The sequence below is a fragment of the Chaetodon trifascialis genome, chromosome 10 (genome assembly GCF_039877785.1).
Source record: "Chaetodon trifascialis isolate fChaTrf1 chromosome 10, fChaTrf1.hap1, whole genome shotgun sequence".
Taxonomy (NCBI): domain Eukaryota; kingdom Metazoa; phylum Chordata; class Actinopteri; order Chaetodontiformes; family Chaetodontidae; genus Chaetodon; species Chaetodon trifascialis.
In genome coordinates, this window is record NC_092065.1 from 14,195,688 (window position 1) to 14,217,042 (window position 21,355).

The following is a 21,355-nucleotide window of genomic DNA, read 5'->3' on the forward strand; positions in this document are numbered from 1 at the left end:
GTTCAACATGGCCACCACATTTGATACCAACTTTCATTGATCTTACAGGACAAATCTACAGATATTTACTTATTTTCCATGTTGGGTGGGTAAATGGCAGCTCACTACTTGCCTGAATTTTATTACATTTAGATATGTTTCCTTTTGGTTTATTAAGTATTATAATGATCACACCACTCAGTCTGAACACCCTGCATCTGGAAATCCTGCTATTCTGCTTTCAAATATTAGATATTTTAAGATTGTATTCCGCAGTTCTGGCTTTAAATCAAATAATTTTTAGCTTTCATATTTAAAAAATATGTACCAAACTATTATGTTCTAGTGTGCAGCTGGTTTTAAGCTTTTTTCTTTAGCTGAGTCTTGTGATTCTTATAAATGACCTCCAGATGGCAGTGTGCTCTATCAAATAAACTAAACATTCACTGTGCAGTATAACTCCTTTTCAACCGGCAGTGCTCTCACACATTATTATATTAGAATCATTGCCATGTCCACAGGTGGTTCCCTCTTATTAAGTCAAGGTTAGCCTATTATGCTGATATTTAAAAAGGCTATTATGCACTCATTCATTCTGTACCCATTAATATGTTTAAAAAATAATTGTTTATATTGATAGGGAATAACCACTTTATGTGGAGTGGAAAATGCAGGACTATAGGGCAAACCAGGTCATTAGTCTTACATGCCAAGCAAAACTGTTACATTTTAATTTTTTTTTCTATACAATTGAAATGAATCTTGTAATAGTTGATAATTTAGGTCATGTAATCACATGGACTACGGATTATGTTGGTGCTGCCAGGTTCTTTATTCAGAGATACACTGTCTGTCTTTACACTGTCTGACACCTCTTCCTGTTTGCGATATAATGTGAGATGTTCCAAGTTAATTAGAAAAAGTATTGAATGGAGATGTCTGTAGAGGAGGCCTTTGCTATTATGAGTTCTCACCACTTACTAACTTTTCTCCACCCAATCAGCAGGTGCATCTGTTCCTGTGCTGGGGGAAATGAGTGTGAGAAAGGTGTAGTGAAAGAGGATGCTGAGAGGGTGATGTGGCAGGGAGAGAAGGGATGAGCATAGTGGAGAAACTGAGGGGGAAAGAGCAATAGTGCATTAGAGTGAGAGCAGGCCGAGAGTTGTGGATGGGAGAGACAAAGAGGGATGGGGGTGATGGAGGAGGGGAGGGTGAGAGGACACGAGAGATGGTGTGTGGTTGCCAGGCAACGATTGATAACCAAATCCCCAAGCATCCTGCTTGTGCTGCCCTGCCCTCCCTCCAGGCCTGAATTACACACACACACACACACACACACACACACACACACACACACACACACACACACACACACACACACACGCACACGTACATGCACGCATGCATGCGTGCACACACACAGAAGCACATTAGGTTTATTTTCTCCTCTCGTTTCGTTATTCAATTATTCAATAAATTCAAAATCTAGATGCACAGAAAACATGATTTTAGATACTGCAGTGGTGCAGGAGCTTGTATTGTATGTATCATTTCTATATTTGTGTTGGGATGCACAGCACATCGCCACAAATTCAATCTTATAAAACAGATATGATTGATGGCACTGAGATTTATTGGGCTTTTACTGTACTTTGCTCATAAGGTTTTACACTGTATGTGTGAAATCAATAGATCTGTCACACTGCTGAAGCACCGATTCCCATGTGGGACAGTTTCTCTGCTTGCTGCCACTCATGCAACCAGTATGACTGATTGCAACGAGCAAAGATTGTGCAATCAAAGCTAGTAAATTCTCCCATCCCTGCAGGTTGTAGGAATTGACAGGTTGTAGGGCATTTTAAAGAGCCAACCCTGCATCTGTATTCAGCGTGCGGGCGCTCGTGTGTGTGGTACCTGTAGTCAGACCCTCCTTTTAGCAGGTGTTTCTTTATAAAGGTAAAAACGATTTGTTGCTCCCAACATGGAATGCTGTACACCTGCACCAAAGGAAAAAATAGGCTTTCTGATGCTTTTTGGACCCAAACAAATACCAGAGCTGCTTTTGAAATAGACAGAGATGTTTATATTTCTCATGTATCACCCCCTCATGCATCAAGTTTACAATTATCTTATACTATACAAATCAGAGGTAGTGTGAATTGCATTAGGTCAAGACATTACAGAGTGTCACATTACAAGATAAAAGGAGCATATGTGAATTTTCTTTCGGTAGATTGGGGGGGGGCAGGGTGAGAGAGGGAGGGATAGAGAGAAAGGAAGAGAGAGAGAGAGAGAGAGAGAGAGAGAGAGAGAGAGAGAGAGAGAGAGAGAGAGACTGAGATCTCCAGCTTCAGTACCTGTTAGAGCGCTGGATGGTCCGGTGATCAGATTAGAGGCGTCAGGGTTCGTTAATCTGTGAGGGAGCGACAGACTGCCACTCACGCTGCTCCTGCACACCGCTCCCATTCATTGGCGGCGAAGGGGAGCGGAGCACATTTGGTGTTGACGCGCGTCGGGGAATTTCCGTCCCCCCCGCCCCCGTCCCCTACCCCCCACCCCCCCACCCCCTTTTTTTTTTTTTTTTTGACAATGGATACCTGCAGGGTACGAGCCTGGGTGCTTCTGTTCCTGTTATGGCAGGACGGTTCTTTGGCATCGCAGTTTCCGACACAGCTCATGTAAGTATAGCCCCTGTAATCCAATTTCCAGTAGGAAATGTTGTGGTTTGCGGACTCCTTGTTTCAAGTGCCCGTCGTTTAGAGAGTATTACATTAAACGAGCCACTCAAGGTGTGCAGGCTGTAGCCTACAGTACGTGCGCGCTTGGGGGTGGGAGAGCAGGGTGGGCAGGTCGTTTCATTCATGCACCAGTGGTCATTTTGAGGAAGACGCATTTGGGGGTAGACAATACCTCAGCTGCCCTGTGGCTGCTCGCCTCCAGGCGGTGATTAATGCTGGTTACCATAGCCAGCAGTTCGTCGCCGGTGGATGGCTGTGGCCACTGAGCGCCGCGACAGCTCTTCTGTGAAGTTGTTGAGGAGTTACCAGCGGCTTCGCCCAGCCCTCATCCTTTATTTAAAATAACAAAATTTCCCTCTGCGAGTTTGGAGTTTATCCATTCGGCTGTAAAAACAGAATAGTGTTGTGCGCAAATGTAGCAAAACAACTCCATTAGTCAGATGTTCGTTCGTATTTTAGATACCTACGGCAAATTCCACACAAAGTTCTCTTGAAATCCAGTTCACATTCAGGATGTTTGCATTGTTCAGCTGAACGACTATTTCAGCCCCCTACAGCTTTAAATGCCTAACCAGTCATTTTGCGACCTTATAAATTTTAGGTCTGTTCACATACTGTGTAATTAAAGAGCTTGAGTCACAGATGGAAAATCAGCATGGTGTGTTTACAGCATTGAACAAAACTTTAACAGCATCAGAAACGATTTAACTGTGACGTGAACGTTTAAAGACAGGTCCATCTCCAGGCTTTAGTTTTAGCCGTTTTTCCATGGCTGCACATGCATACTTATGTACTTACTTTTATTCATTATCCATCACTGAGAAATTAGAAATAAGACAAATTCTTCTCAGTGTAATACAATACAAGTTTCCAGCACAAACAGAATTAGAGACAAGTTAGAGACACTCTTGCTGATATTCAAACTCCGAAGGTGCAGGTCACGAATGCTTCTACTTCTGCTGCAGGTTGGATTGCTGTGGTATAAAATATACACTTTAATGGCAACATAGTATTTGACAGAAGAGATACTTGTATCTGTGCATCCTAATGGTGGAAAGCAAAGACGAAAACGCTTGTGATTGAGTGGGCAAGTGTCTGAATAAGTTTCGAAGTCAATTCAATTAGATGCTTTGTATTTACAAAATCATCTTGCAGGTAAAATTGATTGAAATGGGGCATAATATTAAAAACAAGACAAAAAAGCATTCCACAGCTACACCTTTCAACCACATTGCTCATGTATATTTTGCAACACGAAAATCTCAAATGCTTCTTTTGGATTCAAGTGCTGAAAAATCCTTGCAGGCCCCAGCATCAATTCTAATTGCATGTTGAACTGGAAGCTGACAGTCTGCCTTGGCTTTGCTATGGTAATGAGGACGACTCAGTATCGCCATCTTTATATTTCCATGGGATCTCTCCTTTTCTGAGTGGTTGCTGAAGTAAGTTTCCATTAGAAGCAGGGGAGGTTGTGGAGGGGTCTTCTTTTGAATGCTCTTACTGTTAAGTATATCAGTGTGAAGTAACAAGCAGTAAATATATATAAAATCAGCAAATGTACATGACTGTGTCCATTTTCAATCCTACGCGTCTATCTGCATGACTAAGGACACAAGAGGAGTATAGTATCTAATCATGGCTGTAATATGTCTGCAAGGAAAATGGGTTTCTGTTTGAAGTGTGCATGATGATGAGCTGCAATAGTGTTTCAACATAGACGTGAGCCAAAATAAATTAAAAACTAAATATAACAATCCATTCATCAAGTGCACTCTCCTGGATTACACTGATCAAATGGACAGCAAGAAAGAAAGAGAGGGAGAATACAGATTATGTAAAGGTAATTTTGCAGCTGGTTTGGTGCTTCTTTATGATCCTAAATACCTCTGTTGTACACATAAATACTCTGGAGATGAAACATTTTGTCCTACCTTAAATGTCTAGAGAAACATTTCAAAGTGAATAAAAACAAGAAAGGTACAAATACCATCTCATGTGGGATTTTTTGAGTTTGTAACAATGAACTCATGTTGGCTGTTCCAGAAATAGTTCAGAACAAGATCATCAACAGGCCTACCCAAATTGCAAATCTGAGCTGATAATTGTTGCAGGAAAGTCAGAGGATGGTCAGAGATCGATCCTCCACATATGAAGGTACTCTTTATTATCTGGGTCAGGCTGGAGAAGGACTGAAGTGGCCTCTCGGGTGTTAGTGTTTAGGCTACAGAGCGTGAGCACAGCACCTCGGGTTGTTTTGGTGCATTACTGTTGGTGTTTCCATGCCTCATTCTGCTCTGCTGTCTGGACTGGACCACTTCTGTCTTAGCCTCTGTAATGATGTGTAATTAGACTGTAGTTTAACACAGCCACCAATTGAGATACACAGTGTGGACCAGCTCATTACTCTCTCCAGTGCCAAAGCGATAGTACCACAACATCTGTCTCTCTTTCTTGTATTGTCTCTCCGCCTCTCTTACTGTTTTGCTCTCATTTGCTCTTCCTGTGTCTGAAAAACAATGTAGGGCAGTGTCTGACCCAGTTGCCATTTGCATGTGTATTTGTGTGTGTGTGCGTGCGTGTGTGTGAGTGTGTGTGTTTAATTATCCAGCGTTGTACTAGAGGCTGCAGTAATGAAAGCCCAGCAACCAGAGCAGAAACATTTTGCTACCTCAGCTCAATGACTTTATTAGCGTTAAGGCATCTCCGAAATGTTATTTTAGCCTGTAAAAAGAGATTAGTGTGATGACAATAAGATAAGAGCATCACTGTAGTTCACGTAATTAGTATTCATATGTAAACAGCTAAAATTAGATACACTACTCTCTGGCAGGAGGAGATCTGACTTCACATATCAGTCTTGATGCGTTGAGAGCAGGCCTCATCTAGTGGCATTTATGAAGCACGGCCATTAGACTAGGTTTGAGACCTCAAGGGATGGTTGGAAATGCATGATTTAAGGATGAGGCATTAATGTGCAGAGGTTTTCCATGCCTATGGATAATGCAACTGTGCCTAAACTTTAACTGCTTAAAGGCCAATTTAACAAGAGGATTTGACTGCAAATATTCATATAAAGCAACAGGCTGATGACTTTGGGGACTAGTAGCATTACTTCTGATTTTATGGTCCTTTACTGTATATAATGAGCTAAATGTGCACTTTACAGTCACGACTTCTTTGTCCGCACGTTAAAGTGTTTGGGATTTAGACACACACACACAAGGCAAATGCACATTGAAGGAATTCAGTATCATGAAAATTGGGCTGAGCTATTCTGCAGATGAGACACTTTTATGAAGCCTTTGATATATGAAATATTCTAAATAGATTTTGAAAAAAGAGAACAGCAAGAAAAAAGTCCAAGTCATTTATACTGGACATGCAGAAGAGCACATGCCCACATATCGCACCACCTGGGTTGTCTCATCCATTTGTCAACACCTGAGAGTTTTTGTTATAGAGATTTACACTGCTAACAATAGATTGCACAGAAGTTAAACTCCGGAGAGACGGCCCTCCGCTTCTCTGAATGTCAAGTTCCTAGATGCACAAACACGCACACACACGCACAAACACACACTCACACACACATAAACTCACAACTGACTCGTCAATGCTTCAGGCTTTGAGAGCTTAAAGGTCCAAGGTCCACTAAAATGCCTTACAATCAGTTTGCTGTTAGTAGATTTGGGGATAAAGGAAGGGTGGGGTGGAGTGGAGGAGGGAAGAGGATGCAAAGAAGAGAATCTAAGAGGACAGAAGAGAGTGAAGGAGAGGTGAGAAGAGGAGGGACAGTCTCTCAATTGTAGCTCTCAAAAGGTGTAATTAACAGACTAATCATAGGGTTAATAATGATAAAAAATAAAGAAAAACATCTCAAAATAGATGGAAGTGTAAGTATGAGTAGTATTAGAGTGAGATTAGTGTAGACTGCGAGACATGAAGATCAATTTGTCAAAAATTAAAAAAAGAAAATATTACTAATACTAAAACCACTTGAGAAAACAATTTCACCACAAGGTCTATGTAGCAGCTATTCTGGAGCTTTTGATCACACTGTATCACATAATCTTCATCAGCAGAAAGAATTTGCTGGAATGGACTTAAACATTTAAGCCTGAGAAGTCCTCAGAATAAATGGGAAGTTGAAAATCTACACGTTCATGACAACTGGGCGCACTTCGTCTGCTGAAGATCATCTGACATGATCATATTGTTTCCTCAACTGCTGTGTCCAAGATCAAGAATTAACTTTGAAGTTTGATATTCAATAAAGCTGTGTATCAGTCCCTTCTTTGTCACATCATGATATTTCTTTTTCTTTAATATTGATCAATTAGTGTGCTAGTTTTACAGTAGCGATTGAGTAAACAGTGTCCTCGAACATATTAAAAGGGTATGCCAATGATTTAATATTACATTTCTTGAAGGTGGGAGACTTGAAAGAGACAGAAGGGTCAAAATTGGAGCAGCAGTGATGGAGATATCCTCACTTTTAGTTGTTAGCTTCAATCAAGCTCCAAAAACACTCATTTCAATACTGTCAATTATCCGACTCAGTATGGCCTTCTCAGTAGACCCTCCCGATTTAGTTAATGCCCATATCTTTCTTATCGCTGGTATATCAATATGGGAGAATGTGTTGGTTAAACAATTGAAGTTCAGAAATGTCAAAGATATGTTCATTATTAGTTAATTAAGAAATGATGTCTCCATTATATGTTTGTTTTCCAGAGAGCACTGACACATTTATTGTAAAATGTTGTGAATTCACTCTAATGGATCCTTGTCAAAAAAGATAATTTTTCTCATAAATATAAGCAGAAAATGTGCATATGAATTCAGATGAATTTTAAAAAAAAAGCTAACAAAAAGCATAATTGTTAGCCAAAACAGTGGCTCAATGCTACTTGGAATACAAATGGACTACAAACGGAAACTAGACTACTATCTACTACTAAATCTCATCCCTTTCCTCCAGGGTCTACATTCATAGCTGGACATCTATGTTAGTTTGTCTTCACGAAGCCATCAAGCTCTGCCAATCCTCAGTCTGCAGTGTTGTCCACAACCCCTAAACCATCTGGCTTTGGGAATTAAGAGATAGCAGCTGAATTATGACTGACCCTGCTCTAATTTCTCTACCTACCCTCTCTTTCCTAAACAATTTCACACTGTGCTATCCCCTCAGGAATTTCCCGCTCTTGCAAAGTGTCTCATCTTTCTCCACAAGCGAACTTTCTCAGTATTTGCCCCATCCATTGTGGGTTTTGTTTCCCTCATGCATCTTTCCCATTTCTTTTCTGACATCTTGATCATCTGTACCTTTCTTTCTTTATCTTACCACCTCCCTCAGCTGCATCGAGCATCAGAGTAAATGTTTTGCACACATACTGGAACTTGCATCACACCCATTACACTGCTGCAATGGCAGTTTTTGAGAAATACTTTCAGGGTATGCATATGTCTTTTTCTGTTTGTTTTTTTTTTTGTTTTTTTGTTTTTTTTTATAGCTTGTTTATGTGAGGATAATGTCTCTTTGCCATTGGGAAGGGTCACAGCTGTGTCTTTGTTAGTGCGAATGCATGGCAAGGAGAGCATCTGTATCCCATGCCAATCTGTTATCACTCTCATACAATATTAATTGCAGCATGTCAGTGTGCATGCATATGTGTGTGCACGCATGGTAGCTTATATGGCAAATTAATGCATCCACATGCACACGTATATACACAAGTATTTTGCTCCGACAAGCATCTCATACCAGGTACAACTCAAGATGATGATTCAAGTCACTGTGTAACTTAACACATAATGTCTTTGGTCTTTGTCATTCTTCTCTCATATATCTCTATCCATGGCCCCTGTGTGCAGGAGGCATGGAGTGATATACCATGCCAGTATATTATAATGCAAGAGCTTATTATTGTCTGACAAGATGATTGGAGGAGGCTGAGAGGAAGGTATAATCCAGTGTGTGGCACCAGCAGGCTGGACCCCATAATGCCTAGAGCTCTTTGATATATAGAGAAGCACGATGGTCTTGCTACCTCCCACCTCTGGCCTGTCCACTCACATCACTGTCACTAGTCGCAACGCTGGCTGACATGTACCTGATTGGTTGACTTCATGTTTGAACCCTCAGAGAATAATCACATTGGTTGACATCAAATGACACACATGTGATTGAACGACATTTTGTTTGTTCCCAGTGATTCTGGCAATGATTGGTTGACATTTTGCTTGACCTATAGGAGTGATTTTCTTTGTGCTGTTTTGTTTTTACGCTGTGTGTCCAGATGGTCTTGTTAGACAATAGATGTAAGATAACTTCACTGACAGTTTAATTGCGCCGCGAAGTGTCTGTGATGTCTCTTCGAAACTGGTTGCATCTGAGTTACAAGATTGGTTGTGTGCAATGCTTTGTCCCATAGGATTAAAGAATGGGTTGATCAGATGCAGAAAGAGCTTGTCACCCTGGCAGACACGGCCACAGCTGGGAAGAGCCTCACACAGGTATAAACACTCAAATGCTATACACACACATGCATGAAGAAAGAGCACAATCCAAATTTAACACTGCTATGGGCCCCCTCATATCAGTGCATCAGAGAATCATGTTTAATTCTCAGAAAAATTCTCTAAAATGTTTTAGCATTAAATAAAACATACATTTCTGACACATGAGTATTCCTTGAATTATCGTGTGTGATTTTATATGTTCACTACTGTCTGTTTCTGTCTAGATTTTTCAGAGAAACCAACACCTGTACAGTGTGGAGCAAAACGACGCAGAGGAGCTGGTGGCCAGAGCGGCCACAAAAATTGAACAGCTGCTGCGGAAGAGGTCTGCTGCCTTGGAGGTAAGACTCACCCCACTTAGTGGAACCTACTGTCAGTTTGTAATTTCCATTGGTTTAAAGCTGCACAGGATGAGAGCTTTATTACGAAAAAGTTTACCATCTGCTTCTTGTTAAGACATTGATGACTTGAACATCTACATTCTGGAAGTGTGTGCGGTGAACCATGTGTTTCATCCACTTTTTGGTTCAGCCGTTGGCGATTGTGTTAATCACATCTCAGTTTGTATTGAGAAGCATAAGTTAGAAGAAAAAAAACAAATGCTTTTTAGATGTTATGTAGGATGTAGGTTTCAAACATTTGTGATAATTAATTAGACCCATTTGATTATTAAAATGCATGATAGAATAGCGTTCCATCACAAATTCTCTGTTGAAATAAACAAGCCAGGTGTATTTAGCTTGCATGTGAATGTTGATGGAGCGACTGTACAGCTACTAGACTCTTGAATAGATAGAAGAGGGTAAACAATGAAAAGAGGTTTTAACTTTGCACTGGAAAATATGCCTATTCTCAGCAGTGAGACTTAAAAAACTAGACAGACCTGGATTGAACCCACAACACTGCACCTGTGTACTAGAGTTAGTGAGAAATGTAATTCTGAAACATAGTCAAAATGTTATGATGAAAACATCTTTTTTTTCATGTCTTTGTATGTTTTGCATTTAGAGGACAAGTTTACCACCTTTATGGACCAATCATTGCTAGATTCAACAACAATAAATGAAACTGAGTTGGATATCTAATGATCTCTCAAGCTCAGAATTGCCAAAATGATATAAAATGATACATCATTTTTTTTTGATAAATTCTAGTTGTAATCTGAAAATAACACTTCTGCTATTCTAATTATGTAAAAGAAAAAGAATTCACATGTTATTGCCCAAAACATAAAGCATCTCATTACAGTTACACCACCATCTGGCTGCTCATTTTAATTATTTGTCTGGCTGAGGTTTCACACTAATTTTCCAAGTGATTTCTGTGAGTTTGGTTGAGATGATCCTTCGAATTAAGGAAGTCACATTCAAAACATTTAAATCATTTTCTGGCTAACACTCTCCCTGGTCCTCCTCCATACCAAAAGGCTTCCTGTGAGGGAAACAAATATTCAGAATTAGTTGAAATCAACCTCCATAATTCTGGAGACCTTTACATCATCACGAGCTGTTATCTGAATGGTGTGGTCACTTTAATTTCCATGGTGAGGTGAAATGTTTATAACAGATCACAAAATTGTGTGACTTTATGGATGATAGATGATAGTTTGTACATGCGATAACAACAGTGGGTGAAGCATGCACACAAAAGAGTAAAAATCAAGGACTGAGATCTTCATTCTGCAAGATTCAATGTGATAATGAGAGTTTTGACCCTGGGGATGTTCTCTCTGTCTCCCCTGCTCATTTTTTTTACTCAGAAGTGGGTCAGAGATGCTCATCTATATCAGGAGTTTGAACTGTTTTTATACATTCAGAGGGAGTTCACAGCACCCCTTACTCTGCCTTTATAAGGCATCACCATTGTTGTCTAATTAGTAATGGAGAGGGAGTATTTATGTATGTTGATAAACACATCTCCTGCCAAGTGTCTGTCTTGTGTACGTTAAGTAAACACCCTGGTCTTCTTATCATTTTTCCGAGCACTGGTGCCATGAGATGCGTAAGCAGTAAGGAGAAAAGTGGCTTCAGTGTGTGGTTTGCGGGGGTTGGGTGTGTTCGTGTAAATGTGTTTTTGTGTGTGTTAAGGGTAGGTGGTAGGAGGTGGGCTAGGGGTCAGCTACCCTGATGCTGACAGTCCATCCAGCCTACGGACATCGATCACTTTTCACTCTTTATTGCTTCTTTGCGTCTCATCCTCTCCTACAAGTAACCTCAAGGCACACTGATATTGAATTCTCTGTCCTGAGATGTATGGATGGGGAGGTAAATGGATGAATGGATGATGTGAAAGAAGGGCAATTTCATGAACCTGATTGATGCGCGGAGAGATGCGCAGATGAACAAAAGATGGGTGAACATGATGGCACAGGAAAAAAAGATGCTTTGAGCTAGTATTGTAAGAGATTTCCTTTTTTGAGATTCTTTCTAGGACTTTCAAATATCAGTGACAACAAACATCAGCAAACTCAGATCAGAAGTCATACAGACAGTGTCCCAGCAGATTTTGTAGTTGTGCTTTGAGCTGATTTTTGCTTTTCTAAGTTAAATGACGGGATTTGGCAGTAAAGTGTATCAGACAGAGTACCGGAAGAGAATCTTCATTGCAGCAGGGAGAGCCTTTCTTGTTCAGCGCCTTTGATATAAGGTTGGGAGTGACTCTCAATGTCAACATAATTGGAGATAGCCCAAGGCGCTTGAGCCACTTTCACTTAGTTGTCAACTGCTTTCAAACTTTCATCCTCCCTTTGCCTCAACGTCTTTCTCTCTCTTTCGTCCTTTGTGAATTTCCGTCTCTGATCTCTAACTCTGCATGACGGATGACCTTTGAAAGGCCACAGTTTACCTAGCCACAGGTGTGTGGAATAAGTGTGCGTCTATGTGGGTCTACTCAAGCTTCCATAAATAAATGTGTGGCAGAGTGTAACATGTATTATTAATGAGTACTTGGCTGCACACTGTTAGGAGAGATCGCTTTATCAAAGGTTTTGCAATGTATACTGGGGTTTGATCTCAACAGGAAACACACACACTAACACACATTAGTGCAGGAGCTGAAGGGGGTGCAGCCCCTTCTGCTCCTGGCCAGAGAGAAACAGATTGGAATTAGAATTTAACCCTTTTAAATAATCTTTGCTAAAAATGATTAGATTATTATATTATAAATAATAAATAACCATTTATGTGCTTGTGGATACATTGTGGATCTGTTGTGTTCAAGTAGAAAAACAGGGTCAGTTTGAAGGATGAGCAAACATCTGGTATATATCTGGTATCTTGACATGCCTTCAGCTCAACTAAACGTTTAGAGGAGCTGCTTAACATAACTGACCTGAGAAAATGAATGCACAGAAGAAATAGCATGTGCCTGCAATTTAAATAGTCCAACTAAATATTAGACTATATGGAAAAAAGGGACACAGTGTCCAGTAGTGAAAGTGCTGCTGAATGTCATCTGCACATCCACAGGCACATTTATGCAGAATTTACATAGTTTTTTATGCTGCCTTCAGACTTTCAATCCAGTGTATTCTTATTTTGTTTAATCTCAGTGACTGCACAGAAAGTAGCCACTACCATCCCGCAGATGAAAATAATGCTGTGTGCAGAGAAAAGTGCTGAAAGCTCTGGGTGGTCGTTTACAGTATTTTAAACACATCATTAATGCTGAATAAAGCACCACACAGTAAGTGGTAATCAGTGAGTACAAGTTGAGCCTTTAAGTTTAGGTTTTGCAGTTTTGACCAAATTAGCTGTAGCTGAGTTCCTTGTGGGTTTAAATATTTTGGCTCATACGGATCAAACTGTTTATCCTGCCGTAATATTATTTCAAATTGAACTATAGAAAATGTACTCCTGTCAGTTGTTTATTCTTAATATTCTTGCATGTGTGCATCTCAGCTATAGCCATACTGAAAATATGTTCTTGTGTGAATGCTACACACAAACAAACACACACACTTCCTGACCAAGTGATCATTATAATAACCTAGCTGTTGCCTGTGCTGAGTTAATATAACTTTATGTTAAGGAGACATTAATGATAGATAGGGTGGTCCAAAAATGGTATAAGCATCCAATAGCTCTATTGCTTCATCTGTTAGCTTAATTTACATATTCATTGTTTTTTTTATTATAGGCCACACATAGTGTATGCATGTCTACTTCACCTTCCTATAATGAAGTCCATTGACCTGAGTTTCCTCTCTGATCACATTTATTTCTGTTGGCTCAAACTTCTTATTGTAGCTTTCCAGAGACCCTTTGCCTATGTTATCGTTTTTATTAGATCAAATGAAATGTCATTGTTATTAAAGGAACAAGACATGTGGCAATTACTAGAGAGAGAGAGAGAGAGAGAGAGAGAGAGAGAGAGAGAGAGAGAGAGAGAGAGAGAGAGAGAGAGAAAGAGAGAGAGAGATGACTGTGAAAACTTTTGTCAAGTAGTTGACCACATAGTGAAAGTGTATGAAGTGCCCAAGGCTAGATCCAATTACTTCAACCCATCACTCCCTCCTCCATCCGTTCTCTCTTTGTCTTGCTGTCTGTGTACACTGTAATTAAAAACTTATTTATTGATGCTGCAGAACTGTTAAGGCAAAAGGCAAACAGATAAAACACTGGAGAGATGCATGCTCACACATCAAGGTATTGTCCTCCCCTCTCTCTCTCTAACAACCGGCAGTTGTTTCTGCTGCAGTTGTTTGCCTTTGTTTGAAAAATCTGCATGAGCTGTGTGTGTGTGTGTGTGTGTGTGTGTGTGTGTGTGTGTGTGTGTGTGTGTGTGTGTGTGTGTGTGTGTGTGCGTGAGTGTTTGAATGAATTCTCTTCTCTTCTCCTGGGGTGAAGGACTATCCAGTGACTAATGAGCCAGTCTACAACATTACTTAAAGTAATACCTCAACCAGCGCCACTAAAACTCAACAGGACACAGGTGGCCCAGTACTGTGTGCGTGAGTGTGTGTCTGGAGTATATGTGTGTAGGTTAAAGAGTGTGCTTTTCAAAATGACACATCTTCTGTTTCCAATGCTGGCATCATGATTACTGGCGGGCAGCTTAAATTCATTAGTCAAATGGAAAGAAGGGTTTATGAACTAGGAACAGTTTACTGGATGCAATCATCTGTGTAATAAAAAATGAACACGAAGTGATTACTATTATTTAATAATGTCAGACTTCAGCAGTAGATACCTTGACAATCGCTTCTATTATCAGCTTGAAATGTGATTACCTTGAATTCTGACAGTTAAAATTGCTTTCAATGATGGTCCATTTTCGCTGCAGGATAGATATATCAAAAAGTCCACTGAAATTCTCAAACCCAACTTTCAGCAGAATCCACTTTGCTCTTGATGAAATAAGTATGTTCCAAACACTCCTAGTCACCGGAATATGGCTGAATACAGTGCACTCCTTAAAGCTCTGAAGTTTTGCATAGTAAGGTATGCATGCATGTTAGATGTCAGTCATACTTCTGATCTCTTTCCAAAATTAATGTAACTATAACTTTGAAATCCTGACAAGTATATCTGCCATTGTCCTTTGACTTATGAAGTAGGGGGCATATTTAAACTTGCACCAGTACAATTTTAAGGCCCCATGGTGTTTTTTGCAATTTGCATCTCCATACAAGGTAATATCTCAAGGAACTTCTGCCTGGTATGTACAGCTACACACATTCATAATGTTATTACTGTATATTGTATTGAAGGCTTTAGTAATACACAGTATGTTAAATTGTTTACAGGCACCATCTTACTGGAAAAGCTAATATTATTATCATTATAAAACTGCTTAAAATGTCTTGCAAAAACAATTATTGTCTGAAATATGTACATTGAAATCCCAGATTATTTTACACAGATTTCTGTCATCATTTTTAGTGAATGAGTCATGACCTGCTAGCCTCCAACATGCATCCTAGCCTGCAAGCCTTCAACCTGCACCCCAGCCCACCTCCCAGACAGCTGGCCTATGGGTCATTCGTTTCCAGCCTGTCTTTCAATCGGCTAGCCTCTGTATCATTAGCTTCCGGCCTGCCTGCCCAGGTCCTGTATTTCCTTAACCCTATGAGTCTTCAACTAACCAGTTCAGGAGCCATCTTGATGTCCAGCGGCAATCTTTCATTGAGTCTTGCCAAGTCATTTTCAGGTGGTACCCTCGTGGAGCCCCCAGAAGAATATGTAGTCCCTGTCAACCCTCTTTGGTTTTTCTTTGCTGCCTAATTCCTTAACCTAGCTAGCCTCTCAGCTACTACCACAGGGCCTCCACCGCTCAGTGCCGCGGCTGACCACCAGCCAGATCTCCCTGATCTCCAGTTGGCCACCTGCTACCTGTATCTTATTTTCTGTTTCCTGAATCCTGGAACCTGGAACCTGATTCTGAATCTGGAAGTGTCTGCCTGCCTGCACCCTTCTCCCTGCCCGAATCCTGTTACCTGTGGACTTTCAGTTCCTTCTGTTCAGATTTCTAACCATGCCAGTAAGGCTATGTACCTTAATTTTATCAAGCTGTTCCTATCTGTCTGATTGTTTGAATTTAGGTCCCATTTCTTGCTTTGAGTTTGTTTTTGTTTTTTGTATATTCTTTGTACCACTGTGGACTGTACAAGTAGTTGGCTCTCCACTTTTGATTTCACCTTGAAGTCTACTTCAACATAAGATGAAAACCTATGCCTGGCTATGATGCAAACCTTTACAGAAACGTGTATTATGGTTCCATGTAAAAAACGCAATCTGTTATCTCCACTTTTCCATCTATTTAGTTTAAGCATATCTGGAATAATTGTCAGACACTAAACCATTCAGCATTGCCTCTCAGACCATCTCCTTATATTATAAACAGAAGACAGAAAGCTTTTCTTTCCAAATTCTATCCATGTTTACAACTATATCATGTGATTGTCTCGCTTATAATGTTGTCATCTTCAGAATTCCTTAAGTAATGCTAAACAGTTATCCACTTCTCTTTATTTAGACGTTTGTGTTAAGTGTTTGGTGTGTTATTTGTGCATGTGTTAAATAGAGCCTTTGTGCCCCAGGTGTTGGACCATATTTTTATTAATCTGTTTCCAGCTGTCACAATGTTAAAATAATGAGCGCAAGATGTGACATTATGATGTGTGTGTGTGTGCGTGTGTGTGTGTGTGTGTGTGTGCGTGCGTGCGCGCGCGTGCACCAATGAAACGTAGTGATGAACACAGGCTATGATATGATCAGAGATATTCCAGTCTCCGGAGCAGATGTTACTCAACCTCCCATCTCTGCTCTGCACTGATCATATTAAGCAGACAAGAAGTGTTCGCATGTGTCTGTGTGCTTACATCAGTGTTGATATATGTGTGTGTGTGTGTGATAGATAGAAATAGAGAGAGTGGGGAAGAGCAGTGCAGAAAGGGAATTCTAAGTAGACTTATGCAAGGTCAGGGACAAGCGTCAAATGTATTCATCGAGAAGAAATCTACACTGTTGGTAGATCAAAACATGCTCAAGGTTACTGAACAGTCGAAGAGAAGCAGTCATTGTCACTTCACTGTCACTGTGAAGAGAAGCAGTTTGTCTTATCTAATAATAAGAAACATTAATTAAAAATGACAAATAATATTTTTGAGAATAAATATTGCAATACTTTTCATAATTATTCTAATCGAGATGTGACAAGATGATTAGTAGCTTCAGACTCTGTTGCTGCTGCACTTCTGTCATGCTTTTCCATGTGTGTTTGTTTTTACAGCTTTTCTTACAGAAAGTGTCAATTGCGTCGGGAATTTTTCCACTTGCGTTTAATCTGTTTCGCTTTTGTCTGAAAGGGCACCCATTATGAAGAAGTTAGTTCTAACAAATGGCTTGATAATGGGCAATAAATAATTTACTGGTCCATCGTAGATTAGTTAAAAGACATTAACTGTTACAATGTTGGGAATGCCAACGTTGAGAGCATTTGACCCTTTATTTCAAGAAAAGGACTCCACACATGATAAAAGGATAAAAATGTATAAAAAAAAATTCAGTAACAATTTCTTAACATTTACAACTGCAGACATGATGATTAAACTCCTTTATTAAAGTGGCTATAATCGACATTTTTATACTAACTGTGTATCAAATGACATTATTGGATAACAGTATGAAATGTGGTGCCCGCAGGAATAAACCTCCAGTAAATTATTGAAATCTGCAGCTCCCCTCTGTCTGTCAGCTACCTGCTCAGCACCAAATGGTAGACAAAGTTAACACCTTCCTGATGAACATCGTGCAGCATTGAGAATCTCAAAAACCAGATATTCCCTCAGGAGTTGGTGGAGACCAAAACCAAAGCTAAAATAGTGATGGTGACCACAAACTCGACTCCGAATGAATGATAACGTTGCTCTGTAACTGCTAGATGTGTAAATAAGGTATTGCTTGTGAACAGGTTTGACATTTCAATTTGAAATGTTAATGTTGTGCTCACAACATGTTACACTGCCCCCAACTGGCCAAAAATAAATAAATAAAAATCTGCTATTGCAGACTTAAAGGGCTAAACATTAAACATTTTTAATTTATGATTAAAAGGTGGGGCTGCACGGTGGCGCAGCAGGTAGTGCGCGTGCCTCACAGCAAGAAGGTTGCCGGTTCGATCCCCGGGTCAGGCGGGGCCTTTCTGTGTGAAGTTTGCATGTTCTTCCCGTGCATGCGTGGGTTCTCTCCGGGTACTCCGGCTTCCTCCCACAGACCAAAAACATGCTCATTAGGTTAATTGATGACTCTAAATTGTGAGTGTGAGTGTGAATGTTTGTCTGTCTTTGCATGTGGCCCTGCAATCGGCTGGCGACTGGCTCAGGGTGTACCCCGCCTCTCGCCCATTGTAGCTGGGATAGGCTCCAGCCCCCCGCAACCCCGAAAGGGATAGGCGGTATAGATGATGGATGGATGGATTAAAAGGTGAAAAACAAGCATTTATTACTGCATTATTAACATTTATTGTATAATGACAATATTACTAAATAGCATGTATAATAAACACTAGCCAAGAGGATTTTTCACAGCCTGATGACTCAAATTGTTCTTGTCAAAATCAGTAAATGATTTATTAACCGTTAAATCCATTAGGTCCATCATATGCTCTATATAAAGAATGCCTTTCTTGAAAGTCCCTTTATCTTTTACCTTTTGAATTAGAACATTGTGACTCTCAGTGTTGTAAAGAAACAAACAAACAATCTGAATTGAAGTTGACAGTAGAGATACACACATCTTTGAGATCCACGCATGAGAGCAAAAGAGCCAAAGACAGCAAATGAGATGGGGAGCAGCTGCAGATTTACTGTTCCTGTCGGAGGGTTTGGCCACTGAGAAAAGCCATGTGGAGAGCAGCACGGCTCTCCCCTGGGCTCTCACAGCTGCAGCTACCTCTGCTCTTTCTCTCTTGTCTAATGCTCTCTTTCTCCCTTTACTTATCTCGCCTCCCTCTCCTTCCATCCCTGCATCCCTCTCCTTTGGTCGCCCTGCTTTGCCAGTCCACTGTATCTCTCCTGTGTCCAGCTCCTGACCTTTTTGCTACTGTTCTCTGTCAAACTGGAATTTGCTGTAAATCTTACATCTCCTGACCTCTTCTCACTCTCATCATGCCCCCTCCATATGCAGTAGGACTGCATATCTGTCCTCACTCGCTCCAACGCTCCTCTTTACTCCTCTGTGCTCCTCTGTCTGTGCTGCTCTCTTGCATCAGTTCTCTCTTTCTGTCTCCTCTTTTCCATTTGACTCTGTCTGCCCACCTCCACTGTTCTCCATTTATTCTTTCTCCTAAGTCTCTTTCCAGCTCATCTTTTTTTTTTGCTTCCCGTTCTTCTATTATTACACCTTACTGACACAAAGTATATATTAGACAGGCACACAGGAGGAGGATGCATTTTTTTCCATTTCACAGTAACTAAACTAATGCGTTTTGGTGAAGGCCTCCATCATTCTTTAGGGAAAAACCTCCACCTACTCTTGTATCTGTATCTTTCTCATCCCACTGTTCATTCTCATAAGCCAAGTTTTACTGAGAACTACGAACACTGTGATCATGCTGAGTGAGAGTATTGTTTTCTCTCTTTGTGCTGTCATTTCCGTTAATCCATCTGCTCATAATTTACGTCTCTCCCTCTTCCCTTTTCATACTCATCTCTTTTCTGCTTTTCATACTGCCTCTTTACATATTCCCCATTTTTATTTTTTTGCCACCCCCTTGAGTTCGGACTCATTATGGCGAATATGTAACCAGCTTTCATGAATGTGGACATGTTGTCAGAAACGAGGAAGGGAAAGATAAGACTGGATGTGGGTGTTAATGATCTTTTAGACTGTTACTACTTTTGTGAGTATTGCTTTTTTGTCTGGGGGAGAAGGCAGTGTGCTCCGAATGGCCCATTGATTTCAGCCATGTGGAGCCTTTAGAAACACATGCACACAATTAAATGCACACTCACGCACGCACACGCAGACACGCACACACACACACACACACACACACACACACACACACACACACACACACACACACACACACACACACACACACACACACACACTGGGAGTCTGGAAGACTCTGTGAGGTTGAGCAGAGCCTGTCTCATCTACCCTGTCTATCCTTTAAGCTGTGCTCTGCTTTCTCACTAAATGCATGGTGGGCTGCTGGGCTGCCCTGGCAGAATGACAACTAAGACTGGTGAGAAAAGGGCAGAAATTTCCCTCTGTGGGGTGAGCAGATAGGACTCCACTGCCATCCAACACTCAGGCCAGCATTTCTCTGCTCTCAATGGCTGCAGTGTAAGTGAAAATATCACTTTATGTGCCCTAATTGGCTGTTGGAATGTTGATAGGCACAACAGTTGCTGTGGTCATCATTAGGCCATATTATGTTCAACTGGGGTTATGATATAGCCAACCAACATGTATCAGCAATGCTGCCTGCACATAGTATTGGACATTTTTCCCCCTGGTATTAGATTTCATGACTCTTACAATTCCTCCTATTTGCTCCTTTTTTCCACTGAAGCACCTCATAAACAATCTCACTTCCCTAAGTCCATAGATCCAACTCTTGGTCTCCTTGTATCCATGTATTCTTCTTTCCCCATTAAGGCTGCAGGGGACCAGTGGCTCTCCAGTGAGGTCTCCAGTGGTCAACCAGTGACAGAGTGAACTCATTATGGTGTGGAGGTGGGGCATCCAGACCACAATAAGTGAGAGTGAGACTAATGAGCAGTTAGATCTATGGGGAGTGTGTTATGCACTCCCATTAACTAAACCCTTGTAGTGTTAAATGTGTGTTTCAGCAGAGCAACGCTGGCTTCTAATCAATTGTCAGCAACAGCAACTTGCAGTAGCTTTGTAATGAACTGTTATGCCAGTTTAGAGAGGTTAGCTGTCACTCATAGAGCAGGCTCATCAAGCCAAGGCTCTGTAGTATTTGATTGTGGCATTGCTTTCTTTGGGTAGCCTGATAACCTCTCTGTGTGTACGTGTTTGACAAAGAGTATGAGAGGGATACAGAGAAAAAAGAGGCAGTAAAGAGAAGGATAATTAGGTATCTTTCCTTACACAAACCCCTCCTCACCCCCTTCCATATCTCCCAGAGGGGAGAGGAGCCTTGTCAAAGCCCTGTCATGAATTTTTAACAACCCTATTGGTCTGCTCTCTTAGGAGGTGTGTGTGCGTGTATGCGCGGATTTGCATGTGCATGTTCATATACAGGAAGTGTGTGAGGGACAAGAGTATATTGACACAAAATACTGTAGTCCTATATTTTCCATTAATGTCACACAAATTGCTAGAGTATGATGCATGATGTATCAAGTATTGAGCAGCTGTTGCTTATACTCATGTATCATATCACATACATCATGCTGCATGTGAGATCCTGGACCCAAAGGGAGATCTGTGATCAATAGTCATATGTCCATGTACTGCTATACCGCAAAGACTATACATATGTGTGTAGCAAATAGAACATATTTTGAGAGAAGGTCTGGATTTATGCATGAATGAAGCTCAGTTAGCTAAGTGGTGTGACATTAACATGATGTGATGTTACAGTGACATTAGCTGACATTAACCTAATGACCAGACCTCTTGCACTTGGCTTTTCCA

At 40.7% G+C, this 21,355-nt stretch overlaps 1 protein-coding gene across 1 annotated transcript in view; it reads left to right on the forward strand.

The window, feature by feature from the left end:
• Window positions 1–2,567: 2,567 nt before the first annotated feature.
• LOC139337172 (voltage-dependent calcium channel subunit alpha-2/delta-1) overlaps window positions 2,568–21,355 on the forward strand; it is a 58,627-nt gene continuing 39,839 nt past the window's right edge. Inside the window, exons 1-3 of the mRNA XM_070971630.1 lie at window positions 2,568–2,657; window positions 9,152–9,233; window positions 9,464–9,580. Coding sequence (XP_070827731.1) covers window positions 2,569–2,657; window positions 9,152–9,233; window positions 9,464–9,580 — 288 coding nt within the window. The 5' untranslated portion in view covers window position 2,568. The remainder of the gene's footprint in view (window positions 2,658–9,151; window positions 9,234–9,463; window positions 9,581–21,355) is intronic.